Source organism: Rhinoderma darwinii, assembly GCF_050947455.1.
Source record: "Rhinoderma darwinii isolate aRhiDar2 chromosome 11 unlocalized genomic scaffold, aRhiDar2.hap1 SUPER_11_unloc_2, whole genome shotgun sequence".
Taxonomy (NCBI): domain Eukaryota; kingdom Metazoa; phylum Chordata; class Amphibia; order Anura; family Rhinodermatidae; genus Rhinoderma; species Rhinoderma darwinii.
The window spans coordinates 281,724-304,223 of record NW_027461851.1 but is presented as its reverse complement, the minus strand read 5'-3'; the positions used below and the strand labels follow the sequence as shown (position 1 = coordinate 304,223).

Genomic DNA, 22,500 nt, shown 5'->3' with positions numbered 1-22,500 from the left:
ACATGTCACACAGGACCCTTCTCGGATATCACCTGCACAGCACAAGTTACATGTTACACAGGACCCTCCTCTGATATCACCTGCACAGCACAAGTTACATATTACACAGGACCCTCCTCTGATATCACCTGCACAGCACAAGTTACATGTTACACAGGACCCTTCTCTGATATCACCTGCACAGCACAAGTTACATGTTACACAGGACCCTTCTCTGATATCACCTGCACAGGACAAGTTACATGTCACACAGGACCCTTCTCTGATATCACCTGCACAGGACAAGTTACATGTCACACAGGACCCTCCTCTGATATCACCTGCACAGGACAAGTTACATGTTACACAGGACCCTCCTCTGATATCACCTGCACAGCACAAGTTACATGTTACACAGGACCCTTCTCTGATATCACCTGCACAGCACAAGTTACATGTTACACAGGACCCTTCTCTGATATCACCTGCACAGCACAAGTTACATGTTACACAGGACCCTCCTCTGATATCACCTGCACAGCACAAGTTACATGTTACACAGGACCCTCCTCTGATATCACCTGCACAGGACATGTTACACAGGACCCTTCTCTGATATCACCTGCACAGCACAAGTTACATGTTACACAGGACCCTCCTCTGATATCACCTGCACAGCACAAGTTACATGTTACACAGGACCCTTCTCTGATATCACCTGCACAGCACAAGTTACATGTTACACAGGACCCTTCTCTGATATCACCTGCACAGGACAAGTTACATGTTACACAGGACCCTTCTCTGATATCACCTGCACAGGACAAGTTACATGTTACACAGGACCCTCCTCTGATATCACCTGCACAGCACAAGTTACATGTTACACAGGACCCTCCTCTGATATCACCTGCACAGCACAAGTTACATGTTACACAGGACCCTCCTCTGATATCACCTGCACAGCACAAGTTACATGTTACACAGGACCCTTCTCTGATATCACCTGCACAGCACAAGTTACATGTTACACAGGACCCTTCTCTGATATCACCTGCACAGCACATGTTACATGTTACACAGGACCCTTCTCTGATATCACCTGCACAGCACAAGTTACATGTTACACAGGACCCTTCTCTGATATCACCTGCACAGCACAAGTTACATGTTACACAGGACCCTCCTCTGATATCACCTGCACAGCACAAGTTACATGTTACACAGGACCCTCCTCTGATATCACCTGCACAGGACAAGTTACATGTTACACAGGACCCTCCTCTGATATCACCCGCACAGGACAAGTTACATGTTACACAGGACCCTCCTCTGATATCACCCGCACAGGACAAGTTACATGTTACACAGGACCCTTCTCTGATATCACCTGCACAGGACAAGTTACATGTTACACAGGACCCTCCTCTGATATCACCTGCACAGGACAAGTTACATGTTACACAGGACCCTCCTCTGATATCACCCGCACAGGACAAGTTACATGTTACACAGGACCCTTCTCTGATATCACCTGCACAGGACAAGTTACATGTTACACAGGACCCTCCTCTGATATCACCTGCACAGCACAAGTTACATGTTACACAGGACCCTCCTCTGATATAACCTGCACAGGACATGTTACACAGGACCCTTCTCTGATATCACCTGCACAGCACAAGTTACATGTTACACAGGACCCTCCTCTGATATCACCTGCACAGCACAAGTTACATGTTACACAGGACCCTTCTCTGATATCACCTGCACAGCACAAGTTACATGTTACACAGGACCCTTCTCTGATATCACCTGCACAGGACAAGTTACATGTAACATAGGACCCTTCTCTGATATCACCTGCACAGCACAAGTTACATGTTACACAGGACCCTCCTCTGATATCACCTGCACAGCACAAGTTACATGTTACACAGGACCCTTCTCTGATATCACCTGCACAGCACAAGTTACATGTTACACAGGACCCTTCTCTGATATCACCTGCACAGGACAAGTTACATGTAACACCGGACCCTTCTCTGATATCACCTGCACAGCACAAGTTACATGTTACACAGGACCCTCCTCTGATATCACCTGCACAGGACAAGTTACATGTTACACAGGACCCTTCTCTGATATCACCTGCACAGCACAAGTTACATGTTACACAGGACCCTCCTCTGATATCACCTGCACAGCACAAGTTACATGTTACACAGGACCCTTCTCTGATATCACCTGCACAGCACAAGTTACATGTTACACAGGACCCTTCTCTGATATCACCTGCACAGCACAAGTTACATGTTACACAGGACCCTTCTCTGATATCACCTGCACAGCACAAGTTACATGTTACACAGGACCCTTCTCTGATATCACCTGCACAGCACAAGTTACATGTTACACAGGACCCTTCTCTGATATCACCTGCACAGCACAAGTTACATGTTACACAGGACCCTTCTCTGATATCACCTGCACAGCACAAGTTACATGTTACACAGGACCCTTCTCTGATATCACCTGCACAGGACAAGTTACATGTTACACAGGACCCTTCTCTGATATCACCTGCACAGCACAAGTTACATGTTACACAGGACCCTCCTCTGATATCACCTGCACAGCACAAGTTACATGTTACACAGGACCCTTCTCTAATATCACCTGCACAGCACAAGTTACATGTTACACAGGACCCTTCTCTAATATCACCTGCACAGCACAAGTTACATGTCACACAGGACCCTTCTCTGATATCACCTGCACAGCACAAGTTACACAGGACCCTTCTCTGATATCACCTGCACAGGACAAGTTACATGTTACACAGGACCCTTCTCTGATATCACCTGCACAGGACAAGTTACATGTTACACAGGACCCTTCTCTGATATCACCTGCACAGCACAAGTTACATGTTACACAGGACCCTTCTCTGATATCACCTGCACAGCACAAGTTACATGTTACACAGGACCCTTCTCTGATATCACCTGCACAGCACAAGTTACATGTTACACAGGACCCTTCTCTGATATCACCTGCACAGCACAAGTTACATGTTACACAGGACCCTTCTCTGATATCACCTGCACAGCACAAGTTACATGTTACACAGGACCCTCCTCTGATATCACCTGCACAGCACAAGTTACATGTTACACAGGACCCTTCTCTGATATCACCTGCACAGGACAAGTTACATGTTACACAGGACCCTCCTCTGATATCACCTGCACAGCACAAGTTACATGTTACACAGGACCCTTCTCTGATATCACCTGCACAGGACAAGTTACATGTTACACAGGACCCTTCTCTGATATCACCTGCACAGCACAAGTTACATGTTACACAGGACCCTTCTCTGATATCACCTGCACAGCACAAGTTACATGTTACACAGGACCCTTCTCTGATATCACCTGCACAGCACAAGTTACATGTTACACAGGACCCTTCTCTGATATCACCTGCACAGCACAAGTTACATGTTACACAGGACCCTCCTCTGATATCACCTGCACAGCACAAGTTACATGTTACACAGGACCCTCCTCTGATATCACCTGCACAGCACAAGTTACATGTTACACAGGACCCTCCTCTGATATCACCTGCACAGCACAAGTTACATGTTACACAGGACCCTTCTCTGATATCACCTGCACAGCACAAGTTACATGTTACACAGGACCCTTCTCTGATATCACCTGCACAGGACAAGTTACATGTTACACAGGACCCTTCTCTGATATCACCTGCACAGGACAAGTTACATGTTACACAGGACCCTCCTCTGATATCACCTGCACAGGACAAGTTACATGTTACACAGGACCCTCCTCTGATGTCACCTGCACAGGACAAGTTACATGTTACACAGGACCCTTCTCTGATATCACCTGCACAGCACAAGTTACATGTTACACAGGACCCTTCTCTGATATCACCTGCACAGGACAAGTTACATGTTACACAGGACCCCTTCTCTGATATCACCTGCACAGCACAAGTTACATGTTACACAGGACCCCTTCTCTGATATCACCTGCACAGGACAAGTTACATGTTACACAGGACCCTTCTCTGATATCACCTGCACAGCACAAGTTACATGTTACACAGGACCCTCCTCTGATATCACCTGCACAGCACAAATTACATGTTACACAGGACCCTTCTCTGATATCACCTGCACAGGACAAGTTACATGTTACACAGGACCCTCCTCTGATATCACCTGCACAGCACAAGTTACATGTTACACAGGACCCTCCTCTGATATCACCTGCACAGCACAAGTTACATGTTACACAGGACCCTCCTCTGATATCACCTGCACAGCACAAGTTACATGTTACACAGGACCCTTCTCTGATATCACCTGCACAGCACAAGTTACATGTTACACAGGACCCTTCTCTGATATCACCTGCACAGCACAAGTTACATGTTACACAGGACCCTTCTCTGATATCACCTGCACAGCACAAGTTACATGTTACACAGGACCCTCCTCTGATATCACCTGCACAGCACAAGTTACATGTTACACAGGACCCTTCTCTGATATCACCTGCACAGCACAAGTTACATGTTACACAGGACCCTCCTCTGATATCACCTGCACAGCACAAGTTACATATTACACAGGACCCTCCTCTGATATCACCTGCACAGCACAAGTTACATGTTACACAGGACCCTTCTCTGATATCACCTGCACAGCACAAGTTACATGTTACACAGGACCCTTCTCTGATATCACCTGCACAGGACAAGTTACATGTTACACAGGACCCTCCTCTGATATCACCTGCACAGCACAAGTTACATGTTACACAGGACCCTCCTCTGATATCACCTGCACAGGACAAGTTACATGTTACACAGGACCCTCCTCTGATATCACCTGCACAGCACAAGTTACATGTTACACAGGACCCTTCTCTGATATCACCTGCACAGGACAAGTTACATGTTACACAGGACCCTCCTCTGATATCACCTGCACAGGACAAGTTACATGTTACACAGGACCCTCCTCTGATATCACCTGCACAGCACAAGTTACATGTTATACAGGACCCTCCTCTGATATCACCTGCACAGCACAAGTTACATGTTACACAGGACCCTTCTCTGATATCACCTGCACAGCACAAGTTACATGTTACACAGGACCCTTCTCTGATATCACCTGCACAGCACAAGTTACATGTTACACAGGACCCTCCTCTGATATCACCTGCACAGCACAAGTTACATGTTACACAGGACCCTTCTCTGATATCACCTGCACAGCACAAGTTACATGTTACACAGGACCCTCCTCTGATATCACCTGCACAGCACAAGTTACATGTTACACAGGACCCTCCTCTGATATCACCTGCACAGCACAAGTTACATGTTACACAGGACCCTTCTCTGATATCACCTGCACAGCACAAGTTACATGTTACACAGGACCCTCCTCTGATATCACCTGCACAGGACAAGTTACATGTTACACAGGACCCTTCTCTGATATCACCTGCACAGGACAAGTTACATGTTACACAGGACCCTCCTCTGATATCACCTGCACAGCACAAGTTACATGTTACACAGGACCCTCCTCTGATATCACCTGCACAGCACAAGTTACATGTTACACAGGACCCTTCTCTGATATCACCTGCACAGCACAAGTTACATGTTACACAGGACCCTCCTCTGATATCACCTGCACAGGACAAGTTACATGTTACACAGGACCCTTCTCTGATATCACCTGCACAGGACAAGTTACATGTTACACAGGACCCTTCTCTGATATCACCTGCACAGGACAAGTTACATGTTACACAGGACCCTTCTCTGATATCACCTGCACAGGACAAGTTACATGTTACACAGGACCCTTCTCTGATATCACCTGCACAGCACAAGTTACATGTTACACAGGACCCTTCTCTGATATCACCTGCACAGGGCAAGTTACATGTTACACAGGACCCTCCTCTGATATCACCTGCACAGCACAAGTTACATGTTACACAGGACCCTTCTCTGATATCACCTGCACAGGACAAGTTACATGTTACACAGGACCCTCCTCTGATATCACCGGCACAGCACAAGTTACATGTTACACAGGACCCTTCTCTGATATCACCTGCACAGCACAAGTTACATGTTACACAGGACCCTTCTCTGATATCACCTGCACAGCACAAGTTACATGTTACACAGGACCCTTCTCTGATATCACCTGCACAGGACAAGTTACATGTTACACAGGACCCTTCTCTGATATCACCTGCACAGCACAAGTTACATGTTACACAGGACCCTTCTCTGATATCACCTGCACAGCACAAGTTACATGTTACACAGGACCCTTCTCTGATATCACCTGCACAGGACAAGTTACATGTTACACAGGACCCTTCTCTGATATCACCTGCACAGGACAAGTTACATGTTACACAGGACCCTCCTCTGATATCACCGGCACAGCACAAGTTACATGTTACACAGGACCCTTCTCTGATATCACCGGCACAATTCTTGCATCCATTGAATTTGTGAGTATTTGGACAGTTTCTGCTGGAATATCTTTGCAGGATGTCAGAATCGCCTCCCAGAGCTTCTGTTTTGATGTGAACGGCCTCCCACCCTCATAGATATTCTGCTTGAGAATGCTCCAAAGGTTCTCAATAGGGTTGAGGTCAGGGGAACATGGGGTCCCCACCATGAGTTTCTCTCCTTTTATGCCCATAGCAGCCAATGACACAGAGGTATTCTTTGCAGCATGAGATGGTGCATTGTCATGCATGAAGATAATTTTGCTACGGAAGGCACGGTTCTTCTTTTTGTACCACGGAAGAAAGTGGACAGTCATAAACTCTACGTACTTTGCAGAGGTCATTTTCACACCGTCAGGGACCCTAAAGGGGCCTACCAGCTCTCTCCCCATGATTCCAGCCTAAAACATGACTCCGCCACCTCCTTGCTGATGTCGCAGACTTGTTGGGACATGGTGGCCATTCATCAACCATCCACTACTCCATCCATCTGGACCATCCAGGGTTGCACGGCACTCATCAGTAAACAACACGGTTTGAAAATGAGTCTTCATGTATTTCTGAGCCCACTGCAACCGTTTCTGCTTGTGAGCATTGTTTAGGGGTGGCCGAATAATAGCTTTATGCACAGTTGCAAATCTCTGGAGGATCCTACACCTTGAGGTTCGCGGGACTCCAGAGGCACCAGCGGCTTCAAATACCTGTTTGCTGCTTTGCAAGGGCATTTTAACAGCTGCTCTCCTAATCCTATTAATTTGTCTGGCAGAAACCTTCCTCATTATGCCTTTATCTGAACGAACCCGTCTGTGCTCTGAATCAGCCACAAATCTTTTCACAGTACGATGATCACGCTTAAGTTTTCTTGAAATATCCAATGTTTTCCTACCTTGTCCAAGGTATTGCACTATTTCACGCTTTTCGGCAGCAGAGAGATCCTTTTTCTTTCCCATATTGCTTGAAACCTGTGGCTGCTTAATAATGTGGAACGTCCTTCTTAAGTAGTTTTCCTTTGATTGGGCACACCTGGCTAATTATCACAGGTGTCTGAGATTCATTACAATGATCCAAAGAGCCCAAAGGCACAAGACCAGCCATGAGTTTCATTGAAAAACTAATAATTAAATGTTTATGACACTTAAATCCAATGTGCAGAATAATTTGGAACACGGTGTATATGTTAGATACACACAGACAGATATATAACTAACACACACACACACACACACACACACACACACACACACACACACACACACACACACACACACACAGTCCTGTAGACGTTTCCATGTGCCGCTTGCTGCAGATACAGGATATATCCTGAACATCACGCACTGAAAAGAAGAAGTTGTATTTGTTCCAATCATCCAATCACTGCGATCAATGTGGCAGATTGTCTGATTGCAGCGACCGCCTATCAATCATTAGTGTCTTCTGGACCAGGAGGATAAAGAAAAGAAAAAGGGGCCTCAGGATAAACACAACTAGCAGATATTTATACCAGGACTTAATATTTTTTTTTCTAAAACAGCGCCATACCTTTCCCCAGGTTGTGTCCGGTTGAACAGCTCAGATATACACACTTTAAATGCAGCGAGATGGAATACGTAACTCAAGTGGTGGACAAGTTTCAATGTTACCCTAATCATTTACAACCCCTCTAATGCTCTACCCCGGGAGCCCCCATGACCCCCATAAATCCAGGCTACAAATGCTGCATTGTAAGTGGTGATAATGAAGGGTTTACTATATACCATAGATTATTACTTATAGTCAGTGTGTCCTCTACACCCCGCATGACAATGGAAGAACCTAAGAGCTCCATTCACCAGAGCCTCCTGGTGAGTGAATATAATGTTAGAACCACAGTGAGGACCGACACAGACAGAGCACCGGACAGACATAGCGGGGGGGGGGGGGGGTACTTTACAGAACAATGTTTTATAGGTCATTCACAGTGCGTGTCAAGAGATAACTGTGACCCAATACTATTATTACAACCCCCACTAGAGCGGAGTGCCCATATGGTTTATTACCTGACGTCACTTATTACCTGCGATGCCAACGCCTCGGCGCTCTCCCTGCACGTCTTCTCAATCTCCAGACTGTTCTGCATGACGCCGACCTCCTCAATAACCAAGTGTGAAACTGGAGGAAGAAACACCACAAGTCACAGCAAGAAATCATCACACCCCACCCCAATTATGCGGGCGCGCGCATATATACACACACACACACACACACACACAGTGTGTCTCATTAACATGATGAGTAAACATGAAGACAGTATATAGAACAGAACCACACTGATATACATTCAAATCCGACACTTTTAAAAAGATTTCTAGTGATCAAGTTAAGATCACTAGAAATCTTTTTAAAAGTGTGGGATTTGAATGTATATCAGTGTGGTTCTGTTCTATATACTGTCTTCATGTTTACTCATCATGTTAATGAGACACTCACTATATATAGTTCACACATTGCTTGCATCACTGCTGGATAAAGGTCCTATAGCAGGACGGATACGTTGCAGCTTCTGCCGGCTTAATAAACCACCATTTTTTTCACTAACACGTAGCGCTTCGGGACTTTATTCTATATTGATCTATATCCCCTGGATCGGGATTACCTGCCTACACCTGAGAATTGCATTGAGTGCTGCTGATTTCCAATATATATATATATATATATCTCTACCTATCGCACCACACTCAATATATCAACCACGTACCTATATATCACATCCCACCCCAAATATTAACTATGTACCTATATATCACACCCCACCAAATATATAAACCACAAAGATATATATCGCACCCCATCCCAAATATCAACCGCGTACCTATATATCACATCCCAAATTCAAACGAAGGAGCAGTATTATAGTAGTTATATTCTTGTATATAGGAGCAGTATTATAGTAGTTATATTCTTGTGTATATAGGAGGCAGTATTATAGTAGTTATATTCTTGTATATAGGGGGCAGTATTATAGTAGTTATATTCTTGTATATAGGGGCAGTATTATAGAAGTTATATTCTTGCATATAGGAGCAGTATTATAGTAGTTATATTCTTGTATATAGGAGCAGTATTATAGTAGTTATATTCTTGTATATAGGAGCAGTATTATAGTAGTTATATTCTTGTATGTAGGAGCAGTATTATAGTAGTTATATTCTTGTATATAGTGGCAGTAATATAGTAGTTATACTCTTGTATATAGGGGCAGTATTATAGTAGTTATATTCTTGTATGTAGGAGGCAGTATTATAGTAGTTATATTCTTGTATATAGGGGGCAGTATTATAGTAGTTATATTCTTGTATATAGGGGCAGTATTATAGTAGTTATATTCTTGTATATAGGGGCAGTATTATAGTAGTTATATTCTTGTATATAGTGGCAGTAGTATAGTAGTTATACTCTTGTATATAGGGGCAGTATTATAGTAGTTATATTCCTGTATATAGGAGCAGTATTATAGTAGTTATATTCTTGTATATAGGGGGCCGTATTATAGTAGTTATATTCTTGTATATAGGGGCAGTATTATAGTAGTTATATTCTTGTATATAGGGGCAGTATTATAGTAGTTATATTCTTGTATATAGGGGCAGTATTATAGTAGTTATATTCTTGTATATAGGAGCAGTATTATAGTAGTTATATTCTTGTATATAGGGGCAGTATTATAGTAGTTATATTCTTGTATATAGGGGTAGTATTATAGTAGTTATATTCTAGTATATAGGAGAAGTATTATAGTAGTTATATTCTCGTATATAGGAGCAGTCTTATAGTAGTTATATTCTTGTATATAGGAGCAGTATTATATTAGTTATATTCTTGTATATAGGGAGCAGTATTATAGTAGTTATATTCTTGTATATAGGGGCAATATTATAGTAGTTATATTCCTGTATATAGGAGAAGTATTATAGTAGTTATATTCTTGTATATAAGAGCAGTATATAGGGGTTATATTCTTGTATATAGGAGCAGTATTATAGTAGTTATATTCTTGTATATAGGGGCAGTATTATAGTAGTTATATTCTTGTATATAAGAGCAGTATTATAGTAGTTATATTCTTGTATATAGGGAGCAGTATTATAGTAGTTATATTCTTGTATATAGGGAGCAGTATTATAGTATTTATATTCTTATATATAGAGGCAGTATTATAGTAGTTATATTCTTGTATATAGGAGCAGTATTATAGTAGTTATATTCTTGTGTATATAGGAGGCAGTATTATAGTAGTTATATTCTTGTATATAGGGAGAAGTATTATAGTAGTTATATTCTTGTATATAGGGGCCGTATTGTAGTAGATATATTCTTGTATATAGGAGCAGTATATAGGGGTTATATTCTTGTATATAGGAGCAGTATATAGGGGTTATATTCTTGTATATAGGAGCAGTATATAGGGGTTATATTCTTGTATATAGGAGCAGTATATAGGGGTTATATTCTTGTATATAGGAGCAGTATATAGGGGTTATATTCTTGTATATAGGAGCAGTATATAGGGGTTATATTCTTGTATATAGGGGCAGTATTATATTAGTTATATTCTTGTATATAGGAGCAGTATTATAGTAGTTATATTCTTGTATATAGGGGCAGTATTATAGTAGTTATATTCTTGTATATAGGAGCAGTATTATAGTAGTTACATTCTTGTATATAGGGGCAGTATTATATTAGTTATATTCTTGTATATAGGGAGCAGTATTATAGTAGTTATATTCTTGTATATAGGGGCAGTATTATAGTAGTTATATTCTTGTATATAAGAGCAGTATTATAGTAGTTATAGTCTTGTATATAGGGGCAGTATTATAGTAGATATATTCTTGTATATAGGAGCAGCATATAGGGGTTATATTCTTGTATATAGGAGCAGTATATAGGGGTTATATTCTTGTATACAGGGGGCAGTATTATAGTAGTTATATTCCTGTATATAGGAGAAGTATTATAGTAGTTATATTCTTGTATATAGGAGCAGTATTATATTAGTTATATTCTTGTATATAGGGGGCAGTATTATAGTAGTTATATTCTTGTATATAGGGGTCAGTATTATAGTCGTTATATTCTTGTATATAGGAGCAGTATATAGGGGTTATATTCTTGTATATAGGAGCAGTATATAGGGGTTATATTCTTGTATATAGGAGCCGTATATAGGGGTTATATTCTTGTATATAGGAGCAGTATATAGGGTTTATATTCTTGTATATAGGAGCAGTATATAGGGGTTATATTCTTGTATACAGGGGGCAGTATTATAGTAGTTATATTCCTGTATATAGGAGAAGTATTATAGTAGTTATATTCCTGTATATAGGAGAAGTATTATAGTAGTTATATTCCTGTATATAGGTGGCAGTATTATAGTAGTTATATTCTTGTATATAGGAGCAGTATTATATTAGTTATATTCTTGTATATAGGGGGCAGTATTATAGTAGTTATATTCTTGTATATAGGGGCAGTATTATAGTAGTTATATTCTTGTATATAGGGGCAGTATTATAGTAGTTATATTCTTGTATATAGGAGGCAGTATTATAGTAGTTATATTCTTGTATATAGGGGCAGTATTATAGTAGTTGTATTCTTGTATATAGGGGCAGTATTATAGTAGTTATATTCTTGTATATAAGAGCAGTATTATAGTAGTTATATTCTTGTATGTAGGAGCAGTATTATAGTAGTTATATTCTTGTATATAGGGCAGTATTATAGTAGTTATATTCTTGTATGTAGGAGCAGTATTATAGTAGTTATATTCTTGTATATAGGGCAGTATTATAGTAGTTATATTCTTGTATATAGGAGCAGTATTATAGTTGTTATATTCTTGTATATAGGAGCAGTATTATAGTTGTTATATTCTTGTATATAGGGGCAGTATTATAGTAGTTATATTCTTGTATATAGAGGCAGTATTATAGTAGTTATATTCTTGTATATAGGAGCAGTATTATAGTAATTATATTCTTGTATATAGGAGCAGTATTATAGTAATTATATTCTTGTATATAGGAGCAGTATTATAGTAGTTATATTCTTGTATATAGGGACAGTATTATAGTAGTTATATTCTTGTATATAGGAGCAGTATTATAGTAGTTATATTCTTGTATATAGGCGGCAGTATTATAGTAGTTATATTCTTGTATATAGGAGCATTATTATAGTAGTTGTATTCTTGTATATAGGGGCAGTATTATAGTAGTTATATTCTTGTATATAGGAGCAGTGTTATAGTAGTTATATTCTTGTATATAGGAGCAGTATTATAGTAGTTATATTCTTGTATATAGGAGCAGTATTATAGTAGTTATATTCTTGTATACAGGGGGCAGTATTATAGTAGTTATATTCTTGTATATAGTGGCAGTATTATAGTGGTTATATTCTTGTATATAGGGGCAGTATTATAGTAGTTATATTCTTGTATATAGGTAGCAGTATTATAGTAGTTATATTCTTGTATATAGGGGGCAGTATTATAGTAGTTATATTCTTGTATATAGGGGGCAGTATTATAGTAGTTATATTCTTGTATATAGGGGAGCAGTGTTCTAGTAGTTATATTCTTGTATATAGAGGCAGTATTATAGTAGTTATATTCTTGTATATAGGAGCAGTATTATATTAGTTATATTTTTGTATATAGGGGTCAGTATTATAGTAGTTATATTCTTGTATATAGGAGCAGTATATAGGGGTTATAGTCTTGTATATAGGAGCAGTATATAGGGGTTATATTCTTGTATATAGGAGCAGTATATAGGGGTTATATTATTGTATATAGGGGTTATATTCTTGTATATAGGAGCAGTATATAGGGGTTATATTCTTGTATATAGGGGCAGTATTATATTTAGTGTATTCTCTGATCTCGCACAGCTGATAAATCTACAGTTGGGATTGATAATTCTCTGCTCCATACAGCGGGGCTGAGGTCTCACCTATTCTCTGAAACTTAATACAACGAATGTTATTTATTTCAAGGAAAAAATAAAAGTACTTCTTAATTGTTAAATAGAAATAAAACATTGAAATTCAGTGACGCAGAAGGTGTGTGCGTGTGTTCTGTCGCCTCCAGTGATGGGGACGAGGCTTTACACTTCTGTAATAATGGAGGTCGTTACATTCTCCATTATTTCTACCACAGACTGACCCTCAGTGTGGACATTGTGTATATAGTATATAGGATGATGGGATACGGCGGCCGCTGACCTCGGCACAGGAAGCTTGGAGCAGCTTTCATCATCTCGTGTCATGCAAGTGCTGCAGACAAAGGAGCGTTAACCTTCATATGTGTAAAACCTGCGTCGCTCACTGCATGCGAAACGAGGGGTAACGCCACCTCAGCTCTATAAAATACAGACATTTATCCATTGAAGTCTATGGGAACATTGGAAAGAGTTGAAAAAGTGTTGAGGGGGGGGGGGGGTTGTATTGTAGATCAGGGTTACAGGACCCTGTTCCCCTGATAGGTGGGAGTCCCAGAGATAATCTTATGCTGGCCTGTCTGTCCTGTTCAGAAAATAGAACAAAACGTATGTATCGAAGAATGGCAAGTCCTGACCAACCTGCCCCAACCACGGTCCATCGATTCTAAATACCATAGTAGACGGACGGCTGTTTCGCACTTCCTGCGTATAACGCAGTGCTGGATTACGGGACAGGATCAGCCGGCAGTGCTGGATTACGGGACAGGATCAGCCGGCAGTGCTGGATTACGGGACAGGATCAGCCGGCAGTGCTGGATTACGGGACAGGATCAGCCGGCAGTGCTGGATTACGGGACAGGATCAGCCGGCAGTGCTGGATTACGGGACAGGATCAGCCGGCAGTGCTGGATTACGGGACAGGATCAGCCGGCAGTGCTGGATTACGGGACAGGATCAGCCGGCAGTGCTGGATTACGGGACGGGATCAGTCGGCAGTGCTGGATTACGGGATGGGATCAGCCGGCAGTGCTGTATTACAGGACAGGATTAGGGGGCAGTGCTGGATTATGGGACAGGATTAGGGGGCAGTGCTGGATTACGGGACAGGATTAGGGGGCAGTGCTGGATTACGGGACAGGATTAGGGGGTAGTGATGGATTATGGGACGGGATTAGACGGATGCTCTGGATTACAGGAATGGCGTGTCCTGAGGGAAGCGGAGTGCAGAGGACAGGGTTCACAGAACAGAGCTGCAGCCCCCCATCTGATTATACATTTGTTCTATCAGTAGGTCATGAATGGTTCTCGTGTGTGGACACCTGCATGGAGTGGAGGTTATTCCTGCTCTATCCAATGTTCAGGAGGAACAGTCCAGAGGGACTCCATGGCAGGGGGAGCCGACGTTCCGTCCACGGTGATCGCCCGGTCCTGGAAGTCTCTCTGTTATCACTCTGCAGGAAACTAAGGGAATGACTGGTCTCCGGAGAAGGGATCCAGGAACGTTTATGGCCACGTCAACCACAGGAGGCTTAAATAGGCAGGAGCGGACCCCACTAGGACACCCCACGTCTCCTCTCGTGTGTATGGAGACAGCCCGAAAAACGGCGGCAGCCCAAGGGAAGTGGCAGACTTTAACCCATACTATCCTGTTTCCATGGTGTTGGATGCCGCTTATGTGTCCATGGGGTGTCTGCGGAATGACGGATGGCCGACCTAAGGAGTGACCTGTACAGAGCAATTTGCCCCATCTATAATCCATTTAAGCCAATTACCTGACAACCTTCTTCCCACGACACCCCCACACACAATAGAGTCAGTCATTTCCGTTTCATCGTCAAGAGAAACTTTTATGTCCCTGGCCATTGAAATGCAGATGGCGGTGATGAAATAACGCACCAGGGCTGTGACCTTGGCGCTTTTTGACTGCCCGCCCTTCCGCTTTCCCGGCAAGTACTAATCTGCGGAGCCAAGAAAAAAACACTTAACTAATTAGCGGTTACGCTCAGGGAAAAAAAAACGTAAATCAACACTGTTATTACAAGAAGTGTCACCTCGGAGGGGCATCGAATTATAAGTTGATGAGCAATACTCGCATTATGACCATTATCGCGGCATCCATCGTCACGGGCGGCCAGATCGCACCCACAGAGCGCAACTCCCACTCAATGACTGCAGCGGCCCCCGGCAATCACCCCTCCCTCCATAAATAACACGTTAAGTGTAATTACTGGTAGACATTGTAAATAAACAGTGATGGAAGTGAAAATCGGAGCGAGCGCCTAAGACGCAATCCGACACGTTGGGAAGTGGCCGCCGTAATTGAGAGTTCCTTTCACTCGTCAAGATCGTTTCGACTGCATTTCTCAAAGGAGTCATTATGAGCGGGGACAGGCGGCATAATGGTATCAGCGCTGCTGACAGAGCTCTGAATTAAACCGTATCGGCGGCGGCTTGATGAGCGCTGCCGACGCCTCCGTCGTTTCATCATTATAACAAAATGGCCATGTTTTCATCAACCTTGCCGGCTTCAATTGAAAAGAAATGATTGTCTGTTAAAAGCCCCCGGCCCCCCCATAAACCCCCTCCTCCTATCTTGTGTACTGAATAGAAGCAATTTTAGGAAAGCTATGAAATCAACCAATAGGCCTTACAAATGCAGCTGCTCGGCGTGCAGAACGCGGCCCCATTAAAACAGAATCCCGTACAAAGTGCGCCTCGATCCAAGGACAAACAGGAGCCGAGACCTGGCGCGGCTCATTCACACACAAAGGCCCCGGCCGCTCTTTATCCGGATAATAGTCCTTTACATTGTCAGTCTGCAAATAGGGAATAATATTTCCTTAAATCCCCCCCCACCCGTGTATCCAAACCTCGAGGACAAGACGTGCGGCTGACAAAAACATGGAGTGGTCGCGTCGCCAGCGCCTCAGGTACTCGCCACGAGGATTATTATTGCAGCACAAAGCTCCAGGTGGAGAGGAGGACATGATTCCCATAGCGCTGGAGGGGCATACGTCGCTCGCCATTGTCACCACGCACAATGTGACGGCACCGAGCCCATCTATGAGCAGCGATTAGAGGAACCACGCGGGGGGCAGAAAACCTCCAGTCAAAAAAGACCAGACTAATTAAGTGGAAGGGAACGAGCAACATCCAATAAAACGCAGGCACTGCGAGCGATCCACAAAGAGGCCACAGCCGGGAAAATACAGGAGTAAAACAGAGGCGTGAAGATCATCAATAATAGAACTTAACATCGTTCATCCATAACATAATACCTCTGCCAGGTGAAGTGAATAACATTGATGATCTGGTTACAATGGCGTCCGACAATGGGGAGCAGTTATATATCATTCCCCAGCAAGTGATCAGTCAGGGGTGCTCCTGGTCCCGCGGCAGGGGGGGGGGCGCTCCTGGTCCCGCGGCGGGGAGTGCTCCTGGTCCCGCGGCGGGGGGTGCTCCTGGTCCCGCGGCGGGGGGTGCTCCTGGTCCCGCGGCGGGGGGTGCTCCTGGTCCCGCGGCGGGGGGTGCTCCTGGTCCTGCTGTGTTTAGTACTGACTAAAAGTTGTCAGAGGAAGGGCAACCGGTGATCGGATCATGGGTGCACAAGTCTCATTGATGTGCGGGGGAGGGGAGGATAGCCCGTCTGGTCTGATCCCACAGAAGATCTAATGTACCAAAAAATTACGGATAAAGTCACTTCTGTCTATGTTAGAAAGGTTTCAGAACATCGCAGCTCGCTGTATATGGGGCCGCGTACCCGCAGACCGGTAAGAGCGCCCATAATGACCCCCGTCCACCACTGAAAGCCCTTACAATGGTCACTTTATCATAAGAACTGGAGCAATGGGAGAAGACGCCGGGTCTGATGAATCACGTGTTACATCATGTGGACGACCGGGTGCGGCACTGACCAGGGGAAGAGATGGCACCAGGATGCATTATGGGAAGACAAGCCGGCAGGGTGGTGATCTGGCCAATGCTCTGCTGGAAAACCTTGTGTCCTGACAGTCATGTGGATGTGACACGTATCCCCGACCTAAACCTTGCTGCAGACCCCCCTACATGGCAGCATATTCCCTAATGGCAGTGCCCCGTCAGCAGGATAACGTCCCCCCCTGCCGCCCCGCGGGATAACGCCCCCGCCGCCCTGCAGACATCGTCCAGGGATGATGAGGAACATGACAAAGACTTCAAGATGTCTCAAAATTCTCCAGATCTCAAACCGATCGAACATCTGTGGGATGAGATGGAGAAACAAGTCCGACCCCTGGAGGCCGCACGTCACACCTCACAGGATCTGCTGCCGACGTCTTGTGGAGTCCATGACGAGGGGTCACTGCTGTACGGGGGCACGAGGGCAACTTCACATTATGAGGCGAGGGTATTATGGTCATAGGTGAACGGGGAATAAATACCAATAATATCTGTAAAATGTGCACAGTACCACTTCTCCTGTCCTGTATACTGGGTGTAATTCTCAGTATCTGTATTATTCTGTATATATACACTGCACAGTACCACTTCTCCTGTCCTGTATACTGGGTGTAATTCTCAGTATCTGTATTATTCTGTATATATATATACACTGCACAGTACCACTTCTCCTGTCATGTATACTGGGTGTAATTCTCAGTATCTGTATTATTCTGTATATATATACACTGCACAGTACCACTTCTCCTGTCATGTATACTGGGTGTAATTCTCAGTATCTGTATTATTCTGTATATACACTGCACAGTACCACTTCTCCTGTCCTGTATACTGGGTGTAATTCTCAGTATCTGTATTATTCTGTATATATATATATACACTGCACAGTACCACTTCTCCTGTCCTGTATACTGGGTGTAATTCTCAGTATCTGTATTATTCTGTGTATATATACACTGCACAGTATCACTTGCCCTGTCCTGTATACTGGGTGTAATTCTCAGTATCTGTATAATTCTGTATATATATACACTGCACAGTACCACTCCTCCTGTCCTGTATACTGGGTGTAATTCTCAGTATCTGTATTATTCTGTATATATATACACTGCACAGTACCACTTCTCCTGTCCTGTATACTGGGTGTAATTCTCAGTATCTGTATTATTCTGTATATATATACACTGCACAGTACCACTTCTCCTGTCCTGTATACTGGGTGTAATTCTCAGTATCTGTATTATTCTGTATATATACACTGCAGAGTACCACTTCTCCTGTCCTGTATACTGGGTGTAATTCTCTGTATCTGTATTATTCTGTATATATATATACACTGCACAGTACCACTTCTCCTGTCCTGTATACTGGGTGTAATTCTCAGTATCTGTATTATTCTGTATATATGGACACTGCACAGTACCACTTCTCCTGTCCTGTATACCGGGTGTAATTCTCAGTATCTGTATTATTCTGTATATATATATATATATATATATATATATATATATATATATACACTGCACAGTACCACTTCTCCTGTCCTGTATACTGGGTGTAATTCTCAGTATCTGTATTATTCTGTATATATGGACACTGCACAGTACCACTTCTCCTGTCCTGTATACCGGGTGTAATTCTCAGTATCTGTATTATTCTGTATATATATATATATATATACACACTGCACAGTACCACTTCTCCTGTCGTGTATACTCGGTGTAATTCTCAGTATCTGTATTATTCTGTATATATACACTGCACAGTACCACTTCTCCTGTCCTGTATACTGGGTGTAATTCTCAGTATCTGTATTATTCTGTATATACACTGCACAGTACCACTTCTCCTGTCCTGCATACTGGGTGTAATTCTCAGTATGTGTATTATTCTGTATACACACTGCACAGTACCACTTCTCCTGTCCTGTATACTGGGTGTAATCCTCAGTATCTGTATTATTCTGTATATATGGATACTGCACAGTACTACTTCCCCTGTCCTGTATACTGGTGTAATTCTCAGTATCTGTATTATTCTGTATATATGGACACTGCACAGTACCACTTCTCCTGTCCTGTATACTGGGTGTAATTCTCAGTATCTGTATTATTCTGTATATACACTGCACAGTACCACTTCTCCTGTCCTGTATACTGGGTGTAATTCTCAGTATCTGTATTATTCTGTATATACACTGCAGAGTACCACTTCTCCTGTCCTGTATACTGGGTGTAATTCTCAGTATCTGTATTATTCTGTATATATACACTGCACAGCACCACTCCTCCTGTCCTGTACACTGGGTGTAATTCTCAGTATCTGTATTATTCTGTGTATATGGACACTGCACAGTACCACTTCTCCTGTCCTGTATACTGGGTGTAATTCTCAGTATCTGTATTATTCTATATATACACACTGCACAGCACCATTTGTCCTGTATACTGGGTGTAATTCTCAGTATCTGTATTATTCTGTATATATACACTGCACAGCATCACTTCTCCTGTCCTGTATACTGGGTGTAATTCTCAGTGTCTGTATTATTCTGTATATGTGGACACTGCACAGTACCACTTCTCCTGTCCTGTATACTGGGTGTAATTCTCAGTATCTGTATTATTCTGTATATATGGACACTGCACAGTACCACTTCTCCTGTCCTGTATACTGGGTGTAACTCTCAGTATCTGTATTATTCTGTATATATACACTGCACAGCATCACTCCTCCTGTCCTGTATACTGGGTGTAATTCTCAGTATCTGTATTATTCTGTATATACACTGCACAGTACCACTTCTCCTGTCCTGCATACTGGGTGTAATTCTCAGTATGTGTATTATTCTGTATACACACTGCACAGTACCACTTCTCCTGTCCTGTATACTGGGTGTAATCCTCAGTAATCTGTATTATTCTGTATATATGGATACTGCAACAGTACTACTTCCCCTGTCCTGTATACTGGGTGTAATTCTCAGTATCTGTATTATTCTGTATATATACACTGCACAGTACCACTTCTCCTGTCCTGTATACTGGGTGTAATTCTCAGTATCTGTATTATTCTGTATATATATACTGCACAGTACCACTTCTCCTGTCCTGTATACTGGGTGTAATTCTCAGTATCTGTATTATTCTGTATATATATACTGCACAGCACCACTTCTCCTGTCCTGTAATACTGGGTGTAATTCTCAGTATCTGTATTATTCTGTATGTACACTGCACAGTACCACTTCTCCTGTCCTGTATACTGGGTGTAATTCTCAGTATCTGTATTATTCTGTATATATACACAGCACAGCATCACTTCTCCTGTCCTGTATACTGGGTGTAATTCTCAGTGTCTGTATTATTCTGTATATATGGACACTGCACAGTACCACTTCTCCTGTCCTGTATACTGGGTGTAATTCTCAGTATCTGTATTATTCTGTATATATGGACACTGCACAGTACCACTTCTCCTGTCCTGTATACTGGGTGTAATTCTCAGCATCTGTATTATTTTGTAAATATACACTGCACAGCATCACTTCTCCTGTCCGGTATACTGGGTGTAACTCTCAGCATCTGTATTATTCTGTATATATACACTGCACAGCATCACTCCTCCTGTCCTGTATACTGGGTGTTATTCTCAGTATCTGTATTATTCTGTATATATACACTGCACAGTACCACTCCTCCTGTCCTGTATACTGGGTGTAATTCTCAGTATCTGTATTATTCTGTATATATACACAGCACAGCATCACTCCTCCTGTCCTGTATACTGGGTGTAATTCTCAGTATCTGTATTATTCTGTATATATATACACTGCACAGTACCGCTCCTCCTGTCCTGTATACTGGGTGTAATTCTCAGTATCTGTATTATTCTGTATATATACACACTTCACAGCATCACTTCTCCTGTCCTGTATACTGGGTGTAATTCTCAGTATCTGTATTATTCTGTGTATATGGACACTGCACAGTACCACTTCTCCTGTAACGTATACTGGGTGTAATTCTCAGTATCTGTATTATTCTGTATATATGGACACTGCACAGTACCACTTCTCCTGTCCTGTATACTGGGTGTAATTCTCAGTATCTGTATTATTCTGTATATATATGTACACTGCACAGTATCACTTCTCCTGTCCTGTATACTGGGTGTAATTCTCAGTATCTGTATTATTCTGTATATATGGACACTGCACAGTACCACTTCTCCTGTCCTGTATACTGGGTGTAATTCTCAGTATCTGTATTATTCTGTATATATACACTGCACAGCACTACTTCTCCTGTCCTGTATACTGGGTGAAATTCTCAGTATCTGTATTATTCTGTATATTTACACACTGCACAGTACCACTTCTCCTGTCCTGCATACTGGGTGTAATTCTCAGTATCTGCATTATTCTGTATATTTACACACTGCACAGTACCACTTCTCCTGTCCTGTATACTGGGTGTAATTCTCAGTATCTGTATTATTCTGTATATACACTGCACAGTACCACTTCTGTCCTGTATACTGGGTGTAATTCTCAGTATCTGTATTATTCTGTATATATACACAGCACAGCATCACTTCTCCTGTCCTGTATACTGGGTGTAATTCTCAGTGTCTGTATTATTCTGTATATATGGACACTGCACAGTACCACTTCTCCTGTCCTGTATACTGGGTGTAATTCTCAGTATCTGTATTATTCTGTATATACACTGCACAGCACCACTTCTCCTGTTCTGTATACTGGGTGTAATTCTCAGTATCTGTATTATTCTGTGTATATGGACACTGCACAGTACCACTTCTCCTGTAATGAATACTGGGTGTAATTCTTAGTATCTGTATTATTCTGTGTATATGGACAATGCACAGTACCACTTCTCCTGTAATGTATACTGGGTGTAATTCTCAGTATCTGTATTATTCTGTATATATATGTACACTGCACAGTACCACTTCTCCTGTCCTGTATACTGGGTGTAATTCTC

General features: G+C 42.4%; 2 protein-coding genes across 2 annotated transcripts in view; one reads left to right on the top strand and one right to left on the bottom strand.

Annotated features, from left to right (window-relative positions):
* Window positions 1–8,711, bottom strand: part of LOC142698024 (shootin-1-like) — a 26,611-nt gene extending 17,900 nt beyond the window's left edge. Inside the window, exon 1 of the mRNA XM_075847758.1 lies at window positions 8,623–8,711. Coding sequence (XP_075703873.1) covers window positions 8,623–8,685 — 63 coding nt within the window. The 5' untranslated portion in view covers window positions 8,686–8,711. The remainder of the gene's footprint in view (window positions 1–8,622) is intronic.
* Window positions 8,712–17,756: 9,045 nt separating this feature from the next.
* The window catches only part of SHTN1 (shootin 1), a 44,728-nt gene continuing 39,984 nt past the window's right edge, over window positions 17,757–22,500 (top strand). The window contains exon 1 of the mRNA XM_075847760.1: window positions 17,757–17,942. Coding sequence (XP_075703875.1) covers window positions 17,757–17,942 — 186 coding nt within the window. The remainder of the gene's footprint in view (window positions 17,943–22,500) is intronic.